The sequence below is a fragment of the Tachysurus vachellii genome, chromosome 2 (genome assembly GCF_030014155.1).
Source record: "Tachysurus vachellii isolate PV-2020 chromosome 2, HZAU_Pvac_v1, whole genome shotgun sequence".
Classification (NCBI taxonomy): Eukaryota; Metazoa; Chordata; class Actinopteri; order Siluriformes; family Bagridae; genus Tachysurus; species Tachysurus vachellii.
The window spans coordinates 10,572,598-10,597,317 of NC_083461.1; the positions used below are offsets into that span (position 1 = coordinate 10,572,598).

General features: G+C 39.8%; 3 protein-coding genes across 9 annotated transcripts in view; all 3 read left to right on the forward strand.

Moving 5' to 3' along the window:
• Positions 1 to 70: 70 nt before the first annotated feature.
• Positions 71 to 11,362, forward strand: tdrkh (tudor and KH domain containing). 3 transcript variants are annotated; one of them, XR_009650132.1, is made up of 15 exons: positions 71 to 204; positions 2,522 to 2,685; positions 3,078 to 3,166; positions 3,368 to 3,560; positions 3,670 to 3,809; positions 4,334 to 4,646; positions 5,128 to 5,294; positions 5,383 to 5,558; positions 5,647 to 5,711; positions 5,802 to 5,953; positions 6,437 to 6,550; positions 6,638 to 6,692; positions 7,107 to 8,140; positions 10,071 to 10,158; positions 10,944 to 11,362. XR_009650132.1 is itself a non-coding variant. In XM_060896459.1 (15 exons), the coding sequence occupies exons 2-14, from the start codon at positions 2,559 to 2,561 to the stop codon at positions 10,124 to 10,126; spliced, it is 2,688 nt and encodes an 895-aa protein (XP_060752442.1). In that variant the 5' UTR covers positions 72 to 204; positions 2,522 to 2,558; the 3' UTR covers positions 10,127 to 10,158; positions 10,944 to 11,362. The 3 variants fall into 3 exon arrangements, 2 of the variants coding, with proteins under 2 accessions (XP_060752442.1, XP_060752456.1); XM_060896459.1 differs by having other exon boundaries at positions 72 to 204; positions 7,107 to 8,147; XM_060896473.1 differs by lacking the exon at positions 7,107 to 8,140 and having other exon boundaries at positions 78 to 204.
• The window catches only part of ascc1 (activating signal cointegrator 1 complex subunit 1), a 100,909-nt gene continuing 78,435 nt past the window's right edge, over positions 2,247 to 24,720 (forward strand). The window contains exon 1 of the mRNA XM_060896532.1: positions 2,247 to 2,257. The gene's annotated coding sequence lies outside the window, so the exon portion shown is untranslated. The remainder of the gene's footprint in view (positions 2,258 to 24,720) is intronic.
• On the forward strand, positions 12,495 to 24,036 carry mbtd1 (mbt domain containing 1). Of its 5 annotated transcripts, none has more exons than XR_009650134.1 (17): positions 12,495 to 12,672; positions 13,644 to 13,842; positions 13,957 to 14,090; positions 14,190 to 14,304; positions 14,414 to 14,496; positions 14,598 to 14,715; positions 14,850 to 14,984; positions 15,071 to 15,159; positions 15,404 to 15,638; positions 15,766 to 15,821; positions 15,910 to 16,014; positions 16,117 to 16,264; positions 16,358 to 16,440; positions 16,639 to 16,873; positions 17,194 to 17,293; positions 17,415 to 17,486; positions 20,961 to 20,979. XR_009650134.1 is itself a non-coding variant. In XM_060896486.1 (17 exons), the coding sequence occupies exons 1-17, from the start codon at positions 12,652 to 12,654 to the stop codon at positions 21,077 to 21,079; spliced, it is 2,091 nt and encodes a 696-aa protein (XP_060752469.1). In that variant the 5' UTR covers positions 12,496 to 12,651; the 3' UTR covers positions 21,080 to 24,036. The 5 variants fall into 5 exon arrangements, 3 of the variants coding, with proteins under 3 accessions (XP_060752486.1, XP_060752469.1, XP_060752478.1); XR_009650133.1 differs by lacking the exon at positions 20,961 to 20,979 and adding an exon at positions 17,863 to 17,923; XM_060896486.1 differs by lacking the exon at positions 17,194 to 17,293 and adding an exon at positions 17,863 to 18,006 and having other exon boundaries at positions 12,496 to 12,672; positions 20,961 to 24,036.

Genomic DNA, 24,720 nt, shown 5'->3' on the forward strand with positions numbered 1-24,720 from the left:
GGGTCACATTGATTTCAGCTTAGGTTTCAGCTCGGCACGTGATTGGCCAGTGAGGTTTGACCTGCCAAATCTCAGCCAATCAGCTGTGTGTAATTCTGCAGCCGTTAGCATGCAACTCATTTGTTTGATTCATGGTCAGAAGGTTAGCAGCGTTTGCTAAACCGTACAAGCCGTGGGTTTCTCACCTCTTTTCACATTTAAAAGGTAATTATAACGTGTCTTTTTTGCTTTCTCTGTAAGTTTAGTCTGTAGTTTAATATCGTCTGGGCTTTGAAGGTGACTAACGTGTATATAAACATAAAAATGGATGTCTGTGTGTGTGTGCGCGCGCGCGTGTGCCATGCGTGTGTTTATTTGTTTACAGTTGCTGCTTCTTTATGCTTCATATCTGTTATAACTGTTATAATTGTGCACAATCGCTATCTATATCACTAACCTAGATAACCTTTCCCTGATATCTACACCGTATATAATGCAGCAAGTTCACTAGAAGGACGCCATGTCAATATTGTCCCCTGTTAGCCTAATAATAATAATAATAAAAAAAAAAAACTGCCATTTACAGGCTTTTTTTTTTTTTGGAAAACTACATATGTCATATCATAAATTGTTGATGTAAATGACTTAAAAAAGAAAAAACCTGCTGATTTCAGGTCTGTGATCTCACTGATATCTCAGGGGTGCTCAAACTTTTGCAAGTAATGACTCCTTTAGGCGTAAAATACATTCTTCAGACCCTTCAGCACAGATTTATTTTGTAAACATTATTTTATTTTATGCAAGAATATTCTGTCTTTATTTTGGATTTTATTCCTGAAATTTTCACAAACAGAACACGTTGTTGAGTTTTGTAGACACAACAAACAACCTTATACTATACAGTAGTATAATACCATCAATATGATATACTATACTATACTATACTATACTGTATTATACGGCCAAAAGTATGTTGACCCCTGACAATCACAGCCGTATGTGGTTCATTGCACCAAAATTTTTAGAACGTCATTGAATGCTGCAGAATTTTAGTTTCTCCTCGCTGAAATTAGGAGGCCCAAGCACGACACTGCACCTGTACACAAAGCAAGGTTCATGAAGACATGGTTTGCCAAAGTTGTTGTGGTAGATCATGAGTGTTCTACACTGAACAATGACCTCAACCCCACGGAACACTTCTGGGATGAAATGCTGACCGCACGCCAGACCTCTTATCCTGACATCAGTGCATGACAGATTATTTTTTCCAAACAATAAATGTTTGAGACCCACTTGGTTTCTCAGTAGTGTTTGTCCAATGGATGTGCTAGACCTAAAATATGGATAATCTGTGTGCTGTATAAGCCAGTAAGAGGTCAAAGTACAGTCCATAAATTCATTTGGACATGCATTTTACTTGTGCAACACTTAGAGCAGCTTTGCAGTAAGCCAGATGCAGATTTAGATCACAGTGAGGAAGCTGGAGTGTTGAGGTCCAGCTCCCTGAAACAACATTAAACAACAAGGAACCAGACACAAAAGTCACCAGATAGTAGGATTATAAATCATGACAGTACTGGTTACCTTTTTCTTTTTACACCTCTATATTAAGTGTGTTGTGAGGATGGTCACTATGGGCATGTTGTCCTGGGATGAATTTCAGAATACAGCAGCAGCCATTAGGTACAAATCTACAGTATCCAGGTTGGTTGGACCTCAGCAAAGGTGAATCTTGGGAAGAAACTGCTTTTGGGAAGTTCAGATCTTTAGGCTATCAATGTGAGATCGTTCAGCAGAAGGCGAGTGGCAGCAGGAATGGATGAGAGAGTGAGAGAGTATTAAGTCTTGACTGACATTTAGCTACTAGCTGGGATTATGATCTTTTAATCTTTACTAAAGCAATGATGAGCTTTAGAGGTTTTTTCTTTAACGTGAAAACCATTTTTCATGATGGTACACTCTGTAATGCTGTAATGGCATTTTGCTATGCTGCTAGTACAAGGAAGTATGGCTTTGACTCAATACCCCCAAGCCCCTTGCCTTGCCACCACATGCTAATGGAAATGTCAGAAATAAAAAGCATAAGAACATGCCATAAAACTTAGAATGTGAAATGAGAGTAGTCCAGCCTCTTGTGAGCTGCTTTGCTGCATGCTTGCGATCTAATATTGCAAACTCTCTGTTTATTGAATGCAGTGTTTTTGAGAAAGCCATTTAAGTCGCATTAAGGTACCAGCTGGTGCTTATACTCAAGATTTTCATAAAGGCTGAATTGTAATGCAAGGTCTGTTGTTTTGGTTGAGCTATATCTTTGTATTAAATGTTGTAGGTGCACTTAGGGGAAAATACATCTGCATTTCCTTTACAAGAAATAGAGAAATGGTGTCAGGTCAAGTACTATGGGTTATTTTGTTTGTATGCACTTGTTCACTAGATCAAGTCTGTGGTTCAGGACAAGGTTATGATGGACTATTTAGGGAAATTCCCATACATGCAGCTCATTAACAATACTGTATCTTCAATACTTTGTCTCTCCTGTCAGGTTCAGTCCAGTGCTTGGCTTAGCACAGCTACAGTAAATGGCAGCAGTACAGGAAGGGCCGTGGAAAAGCCTGAGCTCAGGGAAGAAGGTGGTGCTGGCTGCAGGCCTTTCTGTAGGGGCCACAGTGGGATACATCTTGTACCGTCACATTCGCAGCGGCAGTGGTGAGATATTTACCTGTTGTGATGAGTTAACTCTGGTGATCTGTTATTTTAGGGGTGTAATGGTTAAACCTCTACATGGTTCATTTTATTAAATTATTATTATTATTTTTTTTTATATGGGGGGCATGGTTCTGTGAATAATGGCTTACAGCCATTAATGGCTTCTGAGCACTCCATTACTCCTGATAAAATAATTCTCAGTGATGAAACTTGCCTTTTTCCTCCTGAGGATCACATAACATGCAGAATATCCGAAGGTTGAGGTAATTGACACTGCTGATTGTATTGTGTAGCACTGGCTGAGCAGCTCTAATTAATATGATTTTTATTGTTGGATAATTTAAGTAACTGTAAATCGATTATCCAGATGTGTTTGTTTGTTTTTTTTGTAGCTCAGAAACAGATGGAACAGTCCAGGTTTTCCCTGCCACTTGACGTGTACAGATGCATTGCGAGGCACCAGAGTGCCTTTCTGGATCTTGTGAGTTTATTCTTTCCTGATTTCCTATTTGTATCGCAACTCTAGTTTCTGATCATTGAAATAACTGTTCAAAACAAATAACTGTTTGTAATATATGAACATTGTGTTAACTCTGTGTTCCATCCTTTTACCTAAATTGCTGATTTTACGTTTAATTGATTACAAATGGCTGAAAAGTTTGAGTTTTCTGTTTATGTCCAGGTCAGTCAGAAGTCAGGAGCTCAGGTGAACGTGCTGCCCAATTCAGAGGATCAGAGCTCTGTGTGCTTCTTGCTTCAGGGAACAACACAGCAGAACCTCTTAGCTCAATGTGCTCTGGAGAAGCTGGCTAATGACAGCGAGCTTATCACTGACGTCATAGAGGTTCCACAAACTGCCTTTGGACGAATCATAGGTCCTGCGCTGAGCCTGACTTCTTAACATTTCAAGATCCTCTTTTCTTTTTTGTTCTTCTGCCTTATTTAATGTGTCTGTAGACTAAGAAGGGAGCCTTTGTGTGTTAGGTCGTGGAGGGGAGACGCTGAAGTTAATTAGCCGGACATCGGGAGCTCGTGTGAACTGTTCACGTGAAAGAGGTCGCAGCTTGGAAGAAAAGGGCAAGGTTGCGATTGTGGGGACACGCCAGGAAGTCCAGCGTGCTAAGGTGAGGTGGTTGTACATTCCAAAAAAAGGTCTAAAGTAGCCTAGACCAAACCAAAACAAGGATGTTTACTGCAGTGACTCAGATACAGGGCTAGGAAAAACATACAGTTTCAACAGACAAATAGTTGCAAAGCATCAAACCTCCACCATCCACCACATGTGCAGCGTGTATCCAATTACCACAGAGTAAAATTTGGATATTTTTCCTTGTATTTAAAAAAGAACAGATAATCTGTTTATTTGAAATACTTCTATAATGCAAGTCTAAGAGTAATAATTGTATTAAAATTATTACCGCATAACTTTGTAGCAAGAATTTATGCTTTTGTGTATGTATTTTTATTTTACTTTCTGTCATTGAAGCAATTTCCCACAGCTGGAGCAACAGCTATTCTTAGACAGTTTATTTCTCAGGACAGGAAAATCTGGCAGTTCATGTTTATAGTAATCATACATACAAGAAATGCTGTTTTATTTATTCATTTATTTATTTATTTATTTGTTTTGTTTTTGTTTTATTTTTAGGACTTAATCATGGAGAAGGTGATGGAGAATGAGACGGTACGGAAACGGATCAACCAGTCGTCTGCTCTGCGCCAGAAAAGGAAAGCCATAGAACTGGAGCCAGTCCACAGATCTCAGGGCCCAGACACTGAGCTCACGCAGAACATAACCCAAGATGATCTGCTCTCTCCAGTTACTGAAGCAGGACTGATTCATCCCAGTGGATCGAATGGGTTTGCCAGCAGCGGGGACCACACAACGGAAAATTCGCTTCAATCAGAGGAAGAGGAGATTTTCTCACCAGCTTCACCACTGGAGTATTCAAAATTTGAAAGTAAGCAGAGCAGAAGTGGTGTAAAAAAGTGCACATAATGGTCACCTGTAAGTACATTAAACTGCTCCCTTAATGTGTTGTACTTCTGTTGTGAGTCTGATTAAATGTCATGACTTTTATGAATGAAAGTTCTAAGCAGTTCGAGTCTGCTTTGTAGTCGCTATACCACTCTATCAGCGTTTTGCTTTTGTCTGGTGAGTTTTATTAGTTTGTTGTAGTAGAGTATGTGATCGATCCTGTGATCTGATGCTAAATTCAATCAGACTTAATATTTCAGAACAAAATATTTTTTCACCTTTTCTTAAATCCACCTGAGAACATTTTTACTTATACTTACGTAGTATTAAATATTACCTTTCTGTTACCCACACTGATGCATATTAAAGGCAATGAACCATGTTTTTACCTGAAAGTGGATTATTATTGTTGAACATGCATTGTAGTCAACGCAATGCTCAGTATTTTTGTGTACTCTTGTCAGTCCCGAGTCCAGACTTGAGCTTCCAGCCAGGTGAGCATTTGGAGGTGTATGTGTCTGCATCGGAGAATCCCCAGCACTTCTGGATCCAGATCATAGGTGTCCGGTCACTTCAGCTGGACAAACTGACTACCGAGATGAGCCGTTTCTATAATGGAGACACCTCGAATGTGAGTTTAGTGCATTTCTCCTCGTTTCGTCTACCTAGGACAGAAAAACGCACATGGTTAACTGGAAAGTTCTGTTTATACTGTTCAGGAGCATAGAGTCAAGGCTATAGTTGTAGGGGACATTGTTGCTGCTCCGTATCAGAACCACGGCACATGGAACCGGGCTCGAGTGTTGGGCGTCCTGAGCTCCGGTTTGATTGATCTGTACTACGTGGACTTTGGGGACAATGGAGAGCTTCCAAGGGATCAGTTACGCAGCCTGAGGTCAGTGCGAGTGATGTTGACGTAAAGCACCTGCTTATCTGTTTTGTGCTGAAGTTTACCGGGACTCATCTTTTCTGTGCTGTTTTAGGAGTGATTTCTTGAGCTTGCCCTTCCAAGCCATCGAGTGCAGTCTGGCAGAAGTGCAGCCTGCAGGTTAGTGCTTGCATGCCTGTGTTCACAATGAAACTGTGACAGAAAATGCACTTAAATCTATATCTAATATTCTAATTAACATTGTCTCAGGACACTTTTGGACCGAGGACGCACTTGATGACTTTGAGAGAATGACGTACTGTGCGCAGTGGAAGCCTTTACTAGCCAAACTGTGCAGTTACTCGCACACAGAGCTGTCTTCCTGGCCCAGCGTAAAGCTGTATGATAACAGCCAGGGAAAGGTCAGCGTACTTTTACATTTCAACTTTCTCATTCTTTAATTCATTTATTTATTTTCATTTTACACCCATGTACAGCATTGTTGAATTCACAGATTTAACCAGGAGGTATTTATTACTGTGACGTTTAATTAGACGATTTAATTCATCATTGCTATGTGGAGGATTTCCATAAAAAGAGCAGTTTATGGAAGAAGACCGTAGGAAGGGGTTTTCCCTATTGAAAAGACTTTCTGGTAGAAAGAACGGTCTGCATCTGTTCTAGCTGTTCTAGCACGAACACTATAGCTGTTCAATGGTAAATGGAACTACTTTTTTAATGTTTCTCATCATTAAATGAAATTCTAAGGTGAAAGAAATGTGTTGCAAAGGCTTATGTGCTGCTAGAGGAAAATAATCATTTGTCTCCTCTTGTCTACACTGTCATCAAAAAAAGAACACAATTGAACCAGAGATTATATAACTTTTTTTCTCTGTTTTTGTAAGGTTGTGGATCTGGGTGAAGAGTTGATTCGCTTAGGCCATGCAGTGAGCTGTCAGGATGAAGGGAGCGGGTTGAGGGAAGATCATGATGAGCCAAGATCTCTGCAGAAGTTGTTGGTAAGAAATATTAAAAGCCATTTTCTTTGTAATTTGTAAATTTCTGCTTTTTCACCAAACTGACAATGTCTCGTTGCTTGTCTGTAGGATGACATGACTGGGGTCAACTCAGAGTTGAGTATGTCCTGCATAAGCTTGTCAGGTAGGTTCCAAAAGTGCCAGAGTTTATTCCATGGGCTGGTTCCACCAACAGGTCTTAACCAAGGTAGTCTTTACTGTGAAACGGATTGGATTATTAGACAGGACTTTTATATAAGATGAGTCTGACAATAACTCATTTCCAGAAAGTTATGAACAGCTCTGTGTACAACCAGATGTAAACCCTGTTGGTGAAAATGGCCTCTGAACTCATGTGTATGAGTTTTATATAATTGCCTTCAACACAGTATACAGTAAGAGAGCATAACATGGAGGTTAAAGACCTGGCCTGGGAAATCGTCCCTCATATCATCACCCTGTCAAACTTCAGATTACATGTAATCATGTCAGATTACATGTTACTCTATAAATAACTACCATTTAGACATCATGTATTAAGGTTCTTCATATCCATCAGTGACAAAACAGTTGACGTGGTCATCGTCTAGCTGCCCCAGTTCTGTAGATGTCGAGCGAGCTGATGTAGACCAGAATTCCTCTAACAACCTCATGCCTCCTTCTTCTTCGCTTCTCTACTCCACCCCGTCTTTGAGCCTGAGTGAGCTGGTCAGCAATGTTATCGAGTCCTCAGGATCAGGGCTGTCTCCACCTGGCCAGGAGCCAAGAGTCCTTCTTCACCAGGACTTCTCCGATCTTCCATCGGTAACACTAGCGACGCATATGCAAAGAGAGTTCTCTTCGGTTGCCACATCCTCCTCATCTGCTGTAGACATCGTGACCTCAGCAATGTATTCTGTCAGTCTGAGTGACAACGTCTTCCTTGGGACCTCGTCCAGCAGCAACGTCACATTATCTTCAGAGCTGACAGAACCAGAGTCTCTCAGTACCTGTAGTGAATGTGCGTGTAGCATCAGCAGCAGTCGGAGTAGTGATGGAATAAGAGGTGTCTGGTATTACCTTACTTCCTCTCAGGACTCCTCTGAGATGTCGCTCAACAGCACCATGCCCAGATCAACCACAGCTTCTTCATGCTCCTGTCCAACTTCTTCATCCTTCTGTCTGTCTGAGCAGTCTGAGGACACGACCCCTGAGACCTCCTCTTCTGTAATCTATCTCAGCTCTGACATGTCAAGTGCTGATGATGCTGAAATGGTGGATGGAGATCCATCTAAACCAAGCAAGTCTCTCCAAAAGTGTAGTCTTACCTATTTGAGTGACTGCAGCAGTGATGAGAGTGATATCATATACATTAGAACTACTAAAGCTGTGTCTGACCCCTCTGATAAGGGAACTAGTAATTCTAAAGATTCTACACCTAAGATTAATGTGAAAAAGCAACAGTTATTAACAGGAGGTCCCAGTGAATCGAGTGAACACCTTAATGAAGGTTTAAGAGACAAGACTGAGAAGGAGGTGGTCTGTGAAGAAGCTATGCCAAGAGAGAAGGTCCTGGAGCTTGAAAACCAGAAGACGAACAGTGGAGACATATCAGTAAGAGGTGCTGTTGGTTTAATGGTGAATATTCTAGTGTATTTGAACCTAATCACTAAACACCATATCTGTAGAATATGTGTGATTACTGCAGAGCAGGATATCAACACGGTTCCCTGTGCTCCCTGTTTACTAGCTTTAAAAGTAGGAGCTGACGTTTTTTGAATCCATAGCTATGTTACTACAGCTCGTAATTCACAATAAAAAAAACACTAACTTTGTCAGGAGGTCCCTTTTTGCCAAGTTGGAACATCATCATATCATTGTAACATAGCAGCACCTAAAATTAGGCAGCACCTAATTTCCCAAAGATTATAAAAAAGCAATGAATTATAAGGCATTGACAAAGAAATTAAATTTTTTTGTGTTTGATATGCCTATTATTAAATACACGAGGATTGTTCGATTCATCCATTTTCTCTAGTGCTTCTCCTAAACAGGGTCATAGTGAACCTGGAGACAGTCTCTCTGGACTTGGGGCACAAGGCAGGGGACACCCTGAAGAGGGTGCAAATCCATCACAGGGCACAGTCTCACACACATACGCTCACATCCATCAACAGTGTAGTGGTGCCAGACAGCCTACACAGGTTTTTGGACTGGGGAAGAAACCAGAGTACCCAGAGGAAAACACAAACACACACGCACTGTGAGGAGGTGAATTCAAACCCTTAACCCCAGAGCTGTAACACCAGCTACTCATGTAGAGGTGATACTCAGCCACCAAGCTTTAATTAAGGTTAAATAACTGAAAGGTTATTATTTTTTTTCATATTTCCTTCAGCACTATTAATAGCAAAGTACCAAATATACTGTACACCCATTGTAAAATAAATCATACAATAAACAATCTATACATAAAGTTTAAACGCTCTTAGAGAGCTTGCAGAATATTCTTGCAGAATATCCCAAACAAAGATTAAGCTTACTATGAATATTCATTTCCCTGATCCCCAGTGGAGAGAAAACTTATTTTCCTCTTGTCAAGATGGTTGTGTTTAGAGAAGTTGGGATTGTTAAAAAATGATGTACATGGTAGATACAAGTTTAATCATGGTCTTAAAATATGACAAACATGAGAAAATGTCTTACCAAAAACATTCAACTTTCAAACGCAGGAGCAGTACAGTACAAACCCCCTGAGGTTATTTACCATGTTTTTTGTTATTAATGTATGGAAAAGCGGGGGGCACGGTGGCTTAGTGGTTAGCACGTTCCCCTCACACCTCCAGGGTTGGGGGTTCGATTCCCGCCTCCACCTTGTGTGTGTGGAGTTTGCATGTTCTCCCCGTGCCTCGGGTTTCCTCCGGGTACTCCGGTTTCCTCCCCCGGTCCAAAGACATGCATGGTAGGTTGATTGGCATCTCTGGAAAATTGTCCCTAGTGTGTGATCGCGTGAGTGAATGAGAGTGTGTGTGTGCCCTGCGATGGGTTGGCACTCCGTCCAGGGTGTATCCTGCCTTGATGCCCAATGACGCCTGAGATAGGCACAGGCTCCCCGTGACCCGAGGTAGTTCGGATAAGTGGTAGAAAATGAATGTATGGAAAAGCAAAATATAAACTACTATATTTTCCCATAGTACAGTGAAACATGTACATTCATAGTAATTGCACATACACTACACTTGTGGTGGATGGAGATTGGTATGAAATACAGTGTTGTCTACTGGAGCACTATGGGACTGGCTAATTCTCAATACAGAGGTTAAAACAGCTCACTGTAACTGGAAGAGGTGGTTAAGGTGTGTGTGTGTGTCTGTGTGTCTGTCCACACAAGAATATAAAGACTTAAATTTTACACCACTGGACACTATGGGATTTTTTTGTGTGTTTCTTTATAACGATCACAATACAGTGTTTTAAATGGGTGCACAAAATTGAGTGATGGTTTGACACTTTTTATTTCAATTTTCTTGTTTCATCTTTGCAGAAGTCGCCTCGATATCTGGAAGTGTAGATGATGTTCTTGAAGATGAGTTTAACTGATTAAAGACCAAAGTCAATACGTATTCATATTGGTAAGAAAAACATAACGTTTTATGTAGTATCTTTTGTACCAAAGTGCTGGTGAAGTGATTGATTAGTGTTGATTTTCCTCCCTCTGACTGTAGTGATGACTGCAAGGCAAATCTTGGGTTTAATATTAATGAACACATTCTAATGCAATTGTGTACTTCCAACTTTTTTTTTTGGGCAACATTTTGTTGTGGCACACATGGTTGAGGTGGTCAGGCTTCCACAAATTGTTGGCTATATTTGTATGTTATTGTTTCTGATGTAACAGCTAATTCACAGGGACTTATATAGCGTACACTCCACATAAATGGGTTAAAAATGTGTTACTGTTGATTGATTCTGTGACTTTTCTGTGAGGGAAAACTAGCATTTTTAAAAGAAGGCTCCATTAAGCAGTGCTTTGTAACCATCGGGGCCAAACTGTAACTTTTACAATTTTTGATCATTTTTAATTACAAGAGAGCCAGGTGAAGAAATAGCTGTTTATTTGTGATAACAGGAACCATTCAAGTGATGCAACACAGACATTTCACGGCATGTAACTATAATTAGATTAAAGTGTACAGTGTGTAATTCACTGAATAAATAAGTGTCTGACTAATTTCTTTGATACAAAGAATTAAAACACATCGTTGTTGGATAATAATTAGCATCACGGTCATTGGTTTTCTTATAAAGTCATGGTTTTATTGTGTTAATGTGAAAATGTGTTTAGATTAAATCAAAGATGTGCTCATTAGATTGTGATTTAATTTCCATGTTTTGTTCTTTGTTCTTTTCCTCTCAGAGACCACCTTTAAACACACTGCTGACATGGACCTCATGCTTCTGCAAAAGCAAGCCTTATCTGACTGTGCTATATGTTCTGTTTTTCTTTTTGTCACTTTTGTTGTCTGTTCTAGAGTTATTGTCAACATTACAGATCTTGTTTTATTCACTGTGTACTGAACTACTTGAGAAGAGTTAATTGATGACCGGATGAGGAGTGGCACTCAGGGAGTCTGAAAGTGTGAGCTTTGGAAATGAACCTCAGTATTATATTAGTTGTGCACTTGGGTGATTAAATAGTTTTTATGGAAGTTGTTTGAAACCATATGTAATTAATTTACTGTAACTTTCATTGTTTGTTGTGCATTTAAGGGTTTATTAACATGCTTCGAAAAACATATGAGGATATGAATATAATAAAATAGAGTATTGTTCTAATCTGGTCTCTTTTTTCTCCTCACATCCTTTGTTTCTGTTCATATAGGAAATGTTTTAAAGCTGTAGTATGTCATTATTCAGAAAGTAGACCCTGAAGTTTGTTCTTAAACACCTCATGTCTTATTGTAGAATTAGAAATTTTAATACAATGTGTGGTTATAAGTAGACCTGATATAACGCTTGGCAGAATATTTCACCACCTCACAGATATTCATACTTATAAATCTTTGCATGACTTGGCACAACTTAAGTACTGTCCGCTTCAGCTGACTTAAGCAATTATTAACTGAATTATTTCCAAAACCTATTATAAATAGAATTAATAGGGAGCTGCTTGTTGTTATTCTGAATCAAATGAATGCATGTACAGGCAAATACGTGTATATTTACATTTAGCAGACACCTTTATCCAGAGTGGGGGGCACGGTGGCTTAGTGGTTAGCACGTTCGCCTCACACCTCCAGGGTCGGGGTTCGATTCCCGCCTCCACCTTGTGTGTGTGGAGTTTGCATGTTCTCCCCGTGCCTCGGGGGTTTCCTCCGGGTACTCCGGTTTCCTCCCCGGTCCAAAGACATGCATGGTAGGTTGATTGGCATCGCTGGAAAATTGTGTGTGAGTGAATGAGAGTGTGTGTGTGTGTGCCCTGTGATGGGTTGGCACTCCGTCCAGGGTGTATCCTGCCTTGATGCCCGATGACGCCTGAGATAGGCACAGGCTCCCCGTGACCCGAGGTAGTTCGGATAAGCGGTAGAAAATGAGAGAGAGTTTCTTTATCCAGAGTGACTTACATTTTTTTCATTTCAATTTATACAACTGAGGGTAATTGAGGGTTAAGGGTGTTCAGGGGCTCCAGCAGTGGCAGCTTGGTGGAGCTGGGATTCGGACCCATGACCTTCTGATCATTAACCCAACACCTTAAACACACACACACACACTTTTTTTTTTTTCTTATACAATATGTGCAGGCCATTATAATAATACGCTTGTTATTATTGTTGTGTCGAGTGTAGATCTGAGGCAGACAAGTGTTAGTGTAGGTGTGTTCATCTCTGGCTCCTCTGCAGTAAAAATCCCTCACCTTATTTTGTTTGATCTGCTGATGACGCCTTCACTTCCGGACCAATAGTAAACAGGCCCGAACGCGCATGCGCACTATATTCAATGACAATTGTTGATAATCAGCTGGAGTTATTTTTTTGCATTTGGTGAAATATTGAGCCCGAGCCCCCGCCAGCGGGGCCTGTTATATAGCGTACTCACGTTAGCTTTCCGTCTTACATGAAGGGCTAATGGAAGACGCAAGGGATTTGGTAAGAGGATTTATATTCTGCTTGCTTCCTTGTTTCGCTTGTAAAATAGCCCGAGCTAGCTTGTTAGCCTGTTAGCTTGTTAGCTAGCTCCATTACAATCCTCTTTGTTTTGGTTGTCAGTCTGCAGCGAAGCTAATGTTAGCATGTTAGCTAGCTAAACCCGCCGAACGCTAGTCTTTCATTTGTAAAATAAATACGTTAATGTAGTGATATCAGTGCTGTGTATATTTACACTGAGGCCTTGTTGTTTATTGTGCGTTTTGTGGAGCACATCAGACCGAGGCCCAATAGTGTAGCTCGGAGTGTTAATGTTGTAGCTCCAAAAGCTAATTGGCTGCAATCCAACAATGTTCACAACAAACACAGGCGGCTGCTGAGCCTCCAGAGAACCTGTTGAATAAAATCAGGACAATTTGTTCTTTGGTTTAAATGTTGAAATTGGCAAATGCTTTTAGTTGAACGCTATTCGGCTTTTATTTGATAAGCTGTTTAAAAAAAAAAAAAAAAAAAGGCTGTTTTCTGGTGACAGAGCCAGGTCACTCTCATCTGCAAACATCAGAGTTTGTGTATTTTTCAGCACATTTTACTTTTTATTCCTTATATCTGGGAATATAACTGGTCAGAAGTGATAGGATTGTGTATTAGTGTATAAAATCGTTCAGATTTTTCTTTTACAATAATCATAGGCTGTTTTATTCCTGAACTTTCATTCAAATGATCACACCTGAGTTGGGCTTGCAGTTTGATGATGATGATAATAATAATAATAATAATAATAATATCTATTATATTTTATAATATGTTATAACTAAATAATATCTCTGAGCAATCCTCGTTCTTGTTGACCTTCTGCTCGGTACTTTGGTTGCATGATCTGCAGTGAGGTTTACGTTTTTGTGCTGTTTTGTTGATTTTTAAATGTGCCTTTTGCTTCCTGGACAGATCAGTTGACTTGAACCTTGTTTTGGCAGGCCGAACGCACTTCACGGTCCGAAAGAAAGAGAAGAGACTCATTTGGCATGTTTGACGGGTATGAGAGCAGCGAGGAGTCGAGCAGCAGCTCCAGCACAGAGGACAGCGAGGATGAAGAGCGCAGTCTTCCTGCCGGTCTTCCTCTCATCAAGAACAACGGGCAGGTGTACACCTATCCTGATGGAAAAGCTGGCATGGGTTAGTGCAGGTTTTTGTTGTTTGGTCAGTGCATGCCCTGACTGTGCAGATAATACATGCTGTGCTTGTATATTGTGTTAAATGCTTGTTTTCTTCTTTTGTGCGTTTTTAAAGCGACTTGTGAAATGTGTGGAATGGTTGGGGTCCGCGATGCTTTTTACTCCAAAACAAAGAGGTTCTGCAGCGTATCCTGCTCCAGAAGTTATTCCTCCAACTCGAAAAAAGCCAGCATACTGGCCAGACTTCAGGTATTTTACACATATACAATCTTATCAAACAAATTTTAAATGTGTTTTTAATTAAAAAGCACCTATCAAGTATTAAACTGTGTTGTATGTCTCACAAAGGGGAAACCACCAACAAAAAAAGCAAAGGTCTTACAGAAACAGCCGCTCATGGCAAAATTGGCAGCTTATGCACAGTATCAATCGAATCAGCAGAGCCCTGCTAAGTCAAAATCAGGTAAGCCTATCATGTTGAAAAGCATTAACGGCTTAGTTTTGTTTTGTTTTTTCTTCAAATGGTGAGAGAGACTTATTGTACTGTACTTTTTATCTTTCAATATTGACAGCTATTCCCGTAGAGGGCTTTGACTGGGGTCAGTACATTTGTAGCAATAACCTGATCGGCGCACCAGTAAGCTGTTTCAAACATGTGTGTATTGCTCATAAACAGATCCTCATTCACATTGACTGAAAATCCTTAAAATCATAAGTATTTCCTAAACACATGCTTGTGTACGCTGCGTTCTCCAGATATCCATGCGTTTATTTTGGGGTGACATTACTAATGGTGTGAGGGTAGAGGTTCTCAATTCTGACACAAACCTATCCACCAAAGTTTACTGGATAGCAGAGATCGTTAAAATAGCAGGTAAACAGAATTTTTTAACTTCTTTTTATGCTTTGCTGTTACACACTGCTCTAATTGTGTGTAAGGTGTGTTGTTATAATTGCATGAACATACTTTTTGTAATTTTTTATTTTTTTATTTTTTTTTATATAAAGGTTTTAAAGCACTTCTCCGATATGAGGGATTTGATAACGACTCGAGCCATGACTTCTGGTGTAATCTGTGCATCCCAGAAATCCATCCTGTTGGATGGTGTGCCTCAAATAGTAAACCCCTGGTACCTCCTAAATGTAAGTAATCCAAAGCCATGTCAGAACACATCGTAGCTAATTACCTGTCAAAGAAGTGATGCATTTCATTTTTGTTTTCTTTGTAGCAATCCAGCATAAGTGCTCTAACTGGAAAGGATTTCTTGTAAAGCGACTCACTGGAGTGAAAACTCTGCCACCTGACTTTGCTAAAAGGGTATGAATGCTCTGGATCCATAACATCTGAACAGAAGAAAATTGTACATGTGCTACAGATTTGGGATGTGGAAATGAATAATAATAGATAAAAAAAGAATGAATGTTGAACTTGATTGTATTCTACATTGTAAAAATGCACTACATTTGTTGTAGTGGTTGCTGCTGTCGACATTTGTTGCCTAATTCAACAGGATTGTTTTTAAAGATGATCAACTCTGGAAATATGTATATTTTTTTTTTAGGTGCAAGAGAACATGCAATACCCATTTAAGAAGCTGATGCGTGTGGAGGTGGTGGATAAAACCCACCTGTGCCGGACACGTGTAGCTCTGGTCGAGCAGGTGATAGGGGGTCGACTGCGACTCGTTTATGAAGAGAGCCAGGACGGCTCAGATGACTTCTGGTGTCACATGTACAGCCCACTCATTCATTCCATCGGCTGGTCAAGGAGCATTGGGCATCGCTTTAAAAGATCTGGTCAGTGTGTGTGTGTTTGTATGCCTGTGTGTGTTAACAGCAGTCACTAGGCAGATATTTGGGAAACTGGATTGCTAAAACAAATAATTTTGTGTTATTATTCTAAAATATTTTCTACTTCCTCTAGAGGTGACAAAGAAAATTGAGGGTCTAATGGATGCACCTTCCCAGTTATTTCTAAAGGTAAATTTTCTAGAGGTTTTTAACGATCCTCCATGCACAAGTCTCTCTTTCTGATCCGTCACAAGATACGTCTCCTATTCATTAACAGGTGAAGGATGTAGACCAGAGTGGCGAGTGGTTTAAAGATGGAATGAAGTTGGAAGCAATAGACCCTCTCAATCTCTCAGCTATATGTGTCGCTACTGTAAGAAAGGTAACGGTGCACAGATTAAACGGAGTCATGCATCAATTAAAAAAAGAGGCGTATAAATGAAGATGTCCTGCATAATCCCCGGACTCGGTTTTCTTCTCGTAGGTGTTGGCAGATGGGTACCTCATGATTGGGATTGATGGCTCAGAAGCAGCAGATGGCTCCGATTGGTTCTGCTACCACTCCACCTCTCCCTCCATTTTCCCAGTGGGCTTCTGTGAAATCAACAGCATCGAGCTCACACCTCCGAGAGGTAAAGGACATTTCAGGTGTTAACGTTTGCAGCTTTCTGCCACAAATAATCGCTTTGATTTATTTCATATGTAAATCTTGACCTGATCCACAGGGTACAACAAACTGCCATTCAAATGGTTTGACTACCTCAGAGAAACATGTTCAATAGCAGCCCCTGTGAAGCTCTTTAACAAAGTAAGTTTACGTAAAGAACAAGGGAAATCGTTGCGAGTATTACCCAGTAGTAAGCCCTTTTCATGCCAGTCTGGTCTTGATTTTGTCATTAAATGGTTTTGGAGGCTTGCAGATAAAGTGGATGACACCTTCTACCATTTTTATTTGTGGATCACATTTCTTCTCATGCACTTAAGTCATTACGCGGGGCATTTACAGGAGGTCCCGAATCATGGCTTCCGCGACGGCATGAAGCTGGAGGCGGTGGACCTGATGGAGCCACGTCTGGTGTGCGTCGCCACAATAACCAGGATCGTCCACAGACTCCTTCGCATTCATTTCGATGGTTGGGAGGAGGAGTATGACCAGTGGGTGGACTGTGAATCTCCAGACCTTTACCCTGTAGGCTGGTGTCAAGTCACTGGCTACCAGCTCCAGCCCCCTGCTGCACAAAGTGAGTGAACAACACACATTAATGAATAGAAATCAGAAGGAGTTTCACTTATGGTGCATTAAATGGAATCAACTTAACTAGTTAATTTCAAGTAACTTCCCATCCTCTAGGAAGCTAAAAAGCCATAATTATCCAAAAGGAACCTTTACGAATGGTTTTAAACGAATTTATAGATATTGGGCTGTATTTGCATTTTTTTTTCTTATTATTATTATCATTTTGTTATTACGAGTTGATGCTGTATTGCGTTTATGTACACCTATTTTCAGCCCTGCCCCTTTCCACTCGCTTCTCATCTGTTTTCTTTTTTGTGTGTGAAGCCCATCTTTGGCTTCACATCATTTGTGTTGCGTGATGTAATCAGACCAGATGGAAAATGAAAGGAATTCACTTCACTCTGATTTTGACTAGATTGTGATGGTGAGAGCGCATCATTAAACCAGTGACTGGTTTGTCAAGAGGACTGTCAGATATACATTTGAGTTTCATTTTCATTGCCTATCCGTGAGTTTTGAACATTTTTGTTTTTTTCATTCCTCAGCCACAAGAGAAGCACCGCCTAATGTGGCAAAGCAGAAAAAGAAAGCTCCACAGTACAAAGGACAAAAGAAAAGTAAGGCACTTCTTCATTTGATACTCGGCTCTCTTTCTACTTCCCCTTTCTGTTCACTGGCCACTTTGTGTGGGGGGCAAAAGCTTGTCCATCGGGGTGTCCTCCTGCTCGGCTCTTGATCTCATTCGGCTGTGTGTTGAGTGATGGTGGCACTAATTCTGTGGTGATAGACGCTAAGGACAGATTTGGGAGGTGGGAAAAGTTAATCAGTGGGTGGAAAGTGACTGGTTTGGTGATCGGCATGGTGCAGAATGTGACGCTGTTAAAGTCATTTCACATTAGGGAAGGAAGTTGAACAGGGATGTTGTGAGAAGTGGAACTCTGAAGCATGGCTAATGCAGTAACATGGGTAACTCCAGTGTGGCTTGGTGTTTAGAGAGGAAGATTCCAGTTGGGAGGAGGCCGCTCGGGTTTGGTGGGTCTCTGAGGAGGAGCAGTTTCTCAGGCGATGAAGAGCAGACTCCGTCCCTTTACCTTCCCCACCCACCTGGTGTGGAGCGTGATCGCTCACTCAACTCAGGTAATTTTATTCTTAATCCCTCAGGCCGGCGCTCCTGCTGTGTTCTCCACATCGGCGTGCCAGGGTGTAAAGCAAAAAGAACAGGCACAGATGTTAGAGTGCAATGTGGGTAGCATGTTAATAAAAGGGCCATTTTATACACTGGGAAGTATTTATTACATACTGCTGGAAGCCTGAGAACTTGAATGTGTGCACCTGAATGTGTAAACCTGATGACTACATGGATGACACGCATAGATTGAAGTATTCCAGCATTTTTAACCTAATCTACATAAGCAGTGTTTCACCATCCAGACCTGTAGAGGTGTATATCATCATGACTAGTCAGAATTGCTTAAGGAACAGGCAGGAGTGAAACTAAAACAGTCCTGCACACACTTCTACCCTTTAGACATAATCTCTAAGACTAAAGACAGAGCTTTTTTCCTTCAATACTCGCCCATAATAGCTGTTTTATCAGCAAACATTGCTGAAACATAGCATGAGCTCATAAGTAACACTCTGATAAATTGTATTAATGTCATATTGCAGTTTTGGTCATTACAAAATAACGATTTAGAGTTTGTTCTCTGCACCGTCGTGGCTTTGGGAACATGCGACACCTTCGATTCACGTTCATTCGTGATCTGCTTTAACTGCAGCTTCCCAGAAGTCTGGCTGTAGGATTAGATTGTTAATGAGCGAGCCAAAGGTGTGACAAGTGGATTAAACCTCGATAGGAAACAGGCTCATAATGGAACACATCCTCTTCTGGGTGATACTTTAACGGACAAAATAATGGATCATTCAGAAACCTTGAGTAACTGGTCAAACAAGTTTAACAAGCACATCAATGGTCTTTGTAGTCTTGAAGCTTGTAACACAATTACTCAGACTTAATGTAAACACAGATTTAGCTTGATTCCAACATGACAACGTTTTCACACGTAGTTTTACTTTTAATACTGGTAGTAATTTCAGTTCTGAAGGTTTTCTGAACTTGGAAAGGATGGATTTTAGATTTACAGCTGATGTGCGCACACGTAAAAAAACACATGTTGAATATAAATATTACAATTACTGTCTGCATAAACATCTGGTCTGAGATGTTCATTAAAAGTGAGTTTGAGGTAAACAGGTTATGTCACTGTATGTCCCAAGTTATTGTTCATTCTGTACATGGTGTACATGCACTACACATGTAGCAGAGACCGGATGCGGACTGGATAAAAATGCTGGAATATCACTTCAACTAATAAACATTTAAGACCTTTCTTCATCCATTTTATTCACAGTGTCCATGCATATTGATGATTCGTCAGTGAGATAAAACATTTCAATTTTACATTCTGATTTCTGTTGCTCTCTAGACCACTAGGAATTGTTCCTATGCTGCTGTCACAAACTTTCTAGACAAAACCAAAATGAATCTTTTGGCTTCCTTTAAATATTTACAACAGTTTTCTTTGAAGATGCACCGATCAGCCATAACATTATAACCACCTGCCTAGTATTGTGTAAGTACCCTTTGTGCCACCAAAATAAGCTCTGGTCCATCGAGGCATGGACCCCACAAATCCTCTGAAAGTGTGCTGTGGGATCTGGCACCAAGATGTTAGCAGCAGATCCATTAAATCCTGTAAGGTGTAATGTGGGAGCCTCTCTGGATCACACTTGTTTGTCCAGCACATCCCACAAATGCTCCATCGGAGTGAGGTTTGGGGAATTTGGAGGCCAAGTCAACACCTTGAGCTCGTTGTTCCTCATGCTCCTCATGGAGCATACCGTGAAGTTTTTGGACCCTTATTGAGAACAAGGCCAAACCTAAAAGGATCCTGAGGCACCTAGAGATGTACCAGCTCCAGTTGGCATCATGAAGTATTCAGACATTCTAGGAGGAAAAGCCAACTCCACGTGGTCTTTGAGGACAACAACCTCCTCTCCAATACACATTTGTCAGACTGTATATTTATAATCACACCCTTCAGTGTCACCCAAATGAGGATGAGGTTCCCTTTTGAGTCTGGTTCCTCTCAAGGTTTCTTCCTTTTACATCCAAGGGAGTTTTTCCCTGCCACAGTCATCTCGGTCACCTCAGGCTTGTTCATTGGGGATAAATACAAACACATTTAAATATATAATAAGTCTAATAAAGAGATTAAATTAATATAATTAATTTATAATTATAATTAATAAAATTAATTTGAATACCATGAGAAGCTATACTTGTTTAGGTGGGTGGTTTTGTCTCAAAATAGCATCGATACGAATACCAAGATGATGCGTCTATGCGATCAATGAAACTTGGCCTCAGGACCATCGGCCGTCCTTCCTGGAACCACTTTTCATGGATTCGAACCAGTACATACCGGAAACATCCCACAAGACCTGTTGTTATGGAGACGTTCTGATAAGTTGTCATCACAATTTGGCCCATAGTCGCTCAGATTCTTAAGCCTGGCCATTTTTCACCACTTCCAACACATATTGCTGCCTACTATATACCACCTATTGCATGGTGTCATCGTAACTAGACAATCAGTGACTTTACGTTACTTAACCTCTCAGAGGTTTTAATGTTCTGGCTGATCGGTGTACGTCTCTTCAGAAGTCTGCTCTTAGAACACTTGTCAGTTGTCAAAACTTTGAGAAGATTTTAGAGAAAAAAATTAACACTTTTTTATTAACATTTTTTCAGGTGTTTGAATATTTATGCTCATTGTATTACTAAACATGAACAATTTACTTTTTAATACACACGATGTTTAGACAAATAACAAATAAATAAACGATATAATGAAAGGGTTGTAATGGTTTTATGCCTGGTTAAGATTTTCTTTCCCTCCATTTCCTCCTGTTGAAATATAATAGTAGATATGGGTTAATATAGGCTGTGTTCAGGTTTAGTAACTTCTACTGTCTATGTATTATAATAGGAATCTTGTTTCTCTTTTGTTTTTGTGTTCTTGGTTCAGAGGCCACGCTGCAGATAAAGGAGGAGACTCCAGAGGTGGACGAGTTCACCTTCTCCCAGGGCACATCAGACCAAGAGAGCAACGGCTCGGGCAGTTACTACATCAAACAGGAGCCGTGAGCGTCGGCCCTGCTGGAGCCTTACCTCACTGCCAACAGCACTGGAAGATCCCGTTCAGAGCAACACACACACACACACTCGCGCGCGGCCTGGGAGAACAGGGTGACCTTGCTTCCTCTTGCACGCCAGGTCCTTTTCTTTTCAGGTAAGAAAAGCTGATGATGAGACGATTCAAAGTTCCGCCAGAGAGAGAAACATGATGGGATTTTCTTTGGAGAGGGGATATTTCCTGACTTTTGTTCGATCAGTTTGCCAGATGGACTTTTCCTCAGTGATCATTGTACTTGAAGTTTTCGTAGCTGTTTTTTATTTTCCTCCTTTTTTTTCTGTAACATTTTCAGTAACTTTTTTTTTTGTTTTCTTTCCCAAGACCATGTGTCTCATGCGCTGATTTATTTCAAAAGCTCTTTTATCTGGATGGGTGTGGATTTTTGTAAGAGCAGTAAAAATCTATATTGATAAAGTATATCCATATATGTATAACATTAATGAAATAGTAGAGTAGTGGAGTAAGGGTTAATATTCTATTGGTCATAAACCTTTCTGGTAAGAAGAGGCATAGCCTAATGGAAAACACTGTCACATTTTGCACTACAGGGATGTAAAATTAAATGTATATCAGCCTGTGAAAATGTTGAAGTTACAGCTTTATTGTATTAAACGACAAGCAAATGTACAATATGTATAGTGGCTGACACGTCGAACCATTCAGCGAGGGGATATTTGCTCTAATCAGCATTACGATATGCAAGAACATTTATTTGATATGAAGCCAGTGTTGATTATCTCTTGATCTCATACGTGGAGCCATTTTTCTATACTGGTTTAAGTATTTTATGAGCCACAGAATAAAGAAAAGAAGAACATGATCTTTACTAGCCACTCAACACTACTTTGCCATGATCTTAAACTCACACAGCAGAGACTTTTCTGTATCGCCGAGCTGTGAGGTCCGAGTTCATCCCTGAACGCCATGACAGTTTACCAGCCTCTCTGCTTTTGTACTGAACCAATGAGCGATCACGCCTATATCCTGCGAGCAATCGTCCGTCTGACGTGTTCGACAACCGAACGTTCATTCCAGAATAAAAGATTTTTTTTTTTTGTACTACCTCTTTAAAAATGAGTTTAAATCTACGTCGGCTAAGGGTTCGCCTGTAATCACGCCGCTTCTGCTCGGTTCTTTAACCATCTTCCTGCAATAGCTAGTTTTCACTTACCATCAGAAGGACTATAATTCACCATATGCAAAATGAGTTTATAAATTCACATGCACCATATATTCTACTTTACAAGTTACCAAACATTTATATTTGTTACATATTGTGATATTGAGAGTCCTTAAAATTGAAGATATGCAATAATACAGTAGTGTTGTTTTACAATGTCTTATTCTTTAAAAAAAAAAAAATCAAAATATCAGAAGACATAAATATATACCTACATTCTATAAACCTAAATCAGATACTCTTACAATATGTTGTAAAACTGTGATGATTTTGTAGAAGCTAGACTTTCCCTCTTATGGAGTATGTTGAGTGTTCTATAAAAAAAAAAAAAAGAAAAGGGAAAAAAAAAAAAACCAAGCGATATTGTTTGCATAGTGATTTATATAATTCTTCTATAATTATAATCTCTATCAGTACCAGTGAGGCTGTTGGTGAATTTCTCAGGAAATCTTGTATTTCATTGGCTTTTTTTATTATTATTATTATTATTATTATTATTATTATTATTATTATTATTAATTTTTTAATTTCCTCATATTTACTGAATCCAGTTTCCATATCGATGTGAATGTTTTTCCTGCATTTGCTTACATCTACAGTACCTCATAGAGTAAATACAGAACTCAGAAGCCAAACGAAATCTTTCTAATGCCCTGTCACTCAAAGCCGGTCCCGCAGAGCCACAGCGGCGCGCTGAGCATCGTCTCTCCGCGTCTCTTGCCGTCTCTCGGCGCCTGCGGAGGCTGTGGGTCGGGTGCGAACGGGAGAAAGCGTCAACCTGTGCAGTGCTCTGGCTTCTCACCACAGACTCGCTCACATGGACCCCATTCCACTCTCTTGTTTTTTTTTTTTTTTTCTTCTTCTTCTTCCCTTCACTCCTCGCTCCGTATGCCAGTTTTCAAGATTTTCACCTAGCTAGATGTTGATCATTTTGGTGTGTGTTTGTTTTCGACTCTATATGACATCTGTTGAAGCAATAACACGTTACGCTACAATGTTGTCATATCGATGTGTTGTTTTTTTGGCATCTGTGGTTGCTTTGTACAGTTGTGGAGAAGTTTTTTTCTTATTTTTTTATTTTTTATTTTTTTTGCTTTATTTCCATTTCGACTGTTCACTTGTGGTCTTTTAAAGCAGTCTCAGTTTTCTATATAGGCTATTCCTCGAAAATCATAGCATCAGGATTACGGTCAACACTGGTTTGATGTCAGCTCATGTTATTTTTAAAATGATTCTTATTTTAATTTTGACCAAATTCACCTAGTTGTCTGCATCTATTAAGACATGACTGTTTCAAGGCATGAGATTTTTGCTGCTACCCTCCAATCAATCGTAACACACCCTAACGCACAACTTCACCTTTAAAGCTAAAAAAAAGTTTCTCAACATTAAATGTGATGCCTTATCCTGTTTGTTCAATATTAGAAATGTTAAAAAAATGTTTCTAAGAAGAAGAAAAAGAAATTAAGGGATAACAATGTGCAGTAGGTTGATAATCATCAGTGCATGCAGCAATGTGAGAATCCGAGAAGACCGACGCTGTTCTGGTCTCCAATACTAACACGGGTTTTTGTGATATTTTTCCCTGTCCTTAGTAATGACGTCATGGTGCTATATATTTGATAATTCATTCGCTTGATCTATGAGAGGAAATCAAGTCTGTAATTTTAGGGTGGAGACTGAACATTAACGTGAAATCTTAAAAATAAAAAATATTAAAAATCTGTATTTTGGATACAAGTAGCTGAATTATTTGTAATAATAAAAACTGAACTAACATTAGCCCTCATGGTACATTAGAGGTGAGGGTTTGGGGTTTGTAACTTTTTTCATAGTCTGTACATGTTCTTTCTTTTTGTTTCCTATGATCCTTTGTGCTGTGATTATAGGATTTGATAGCTTCTAATGTATATAGTTCAGATGTGTGTGTGGGGGGGGTCTCTTGTTGTTTGAGAACACGTTAATTTGTTTACAAGCATTGCAAACTGTTTCCGCATGGCTGTGAAAAATGTATCTGTTGACTTTTGACAAACATTTTACACTGAATTAAAGGATGCTTTTAAAAAAAGTTCTCTTCAAAAGTCTGTTATTAACATCAGCTAAGTACAGACTAACGTTACACAGTGTGGGAGGATGGGAAGACTTTAAAGTTCACACGCTGCTGCCTTGTTTACTAGAATAAATCTGCAGCTTGTGTTTTATTTTTTTTTATCTCATTTTTTTATTATTATTATTTTGTTTAAGTGCTTGTTCAATTCGATTTTATTTGTATAGCAGTTTTAACAATGGACATTGTCTCAAAGCAGCTTTACAACATTGTACAAAAGGTTTATATTATATTAAGATTAATATTACTTATATTTAAATGCTTGCATTTATTCCCAATGCGCAAGCCTGAGGTGAATGAAGAGA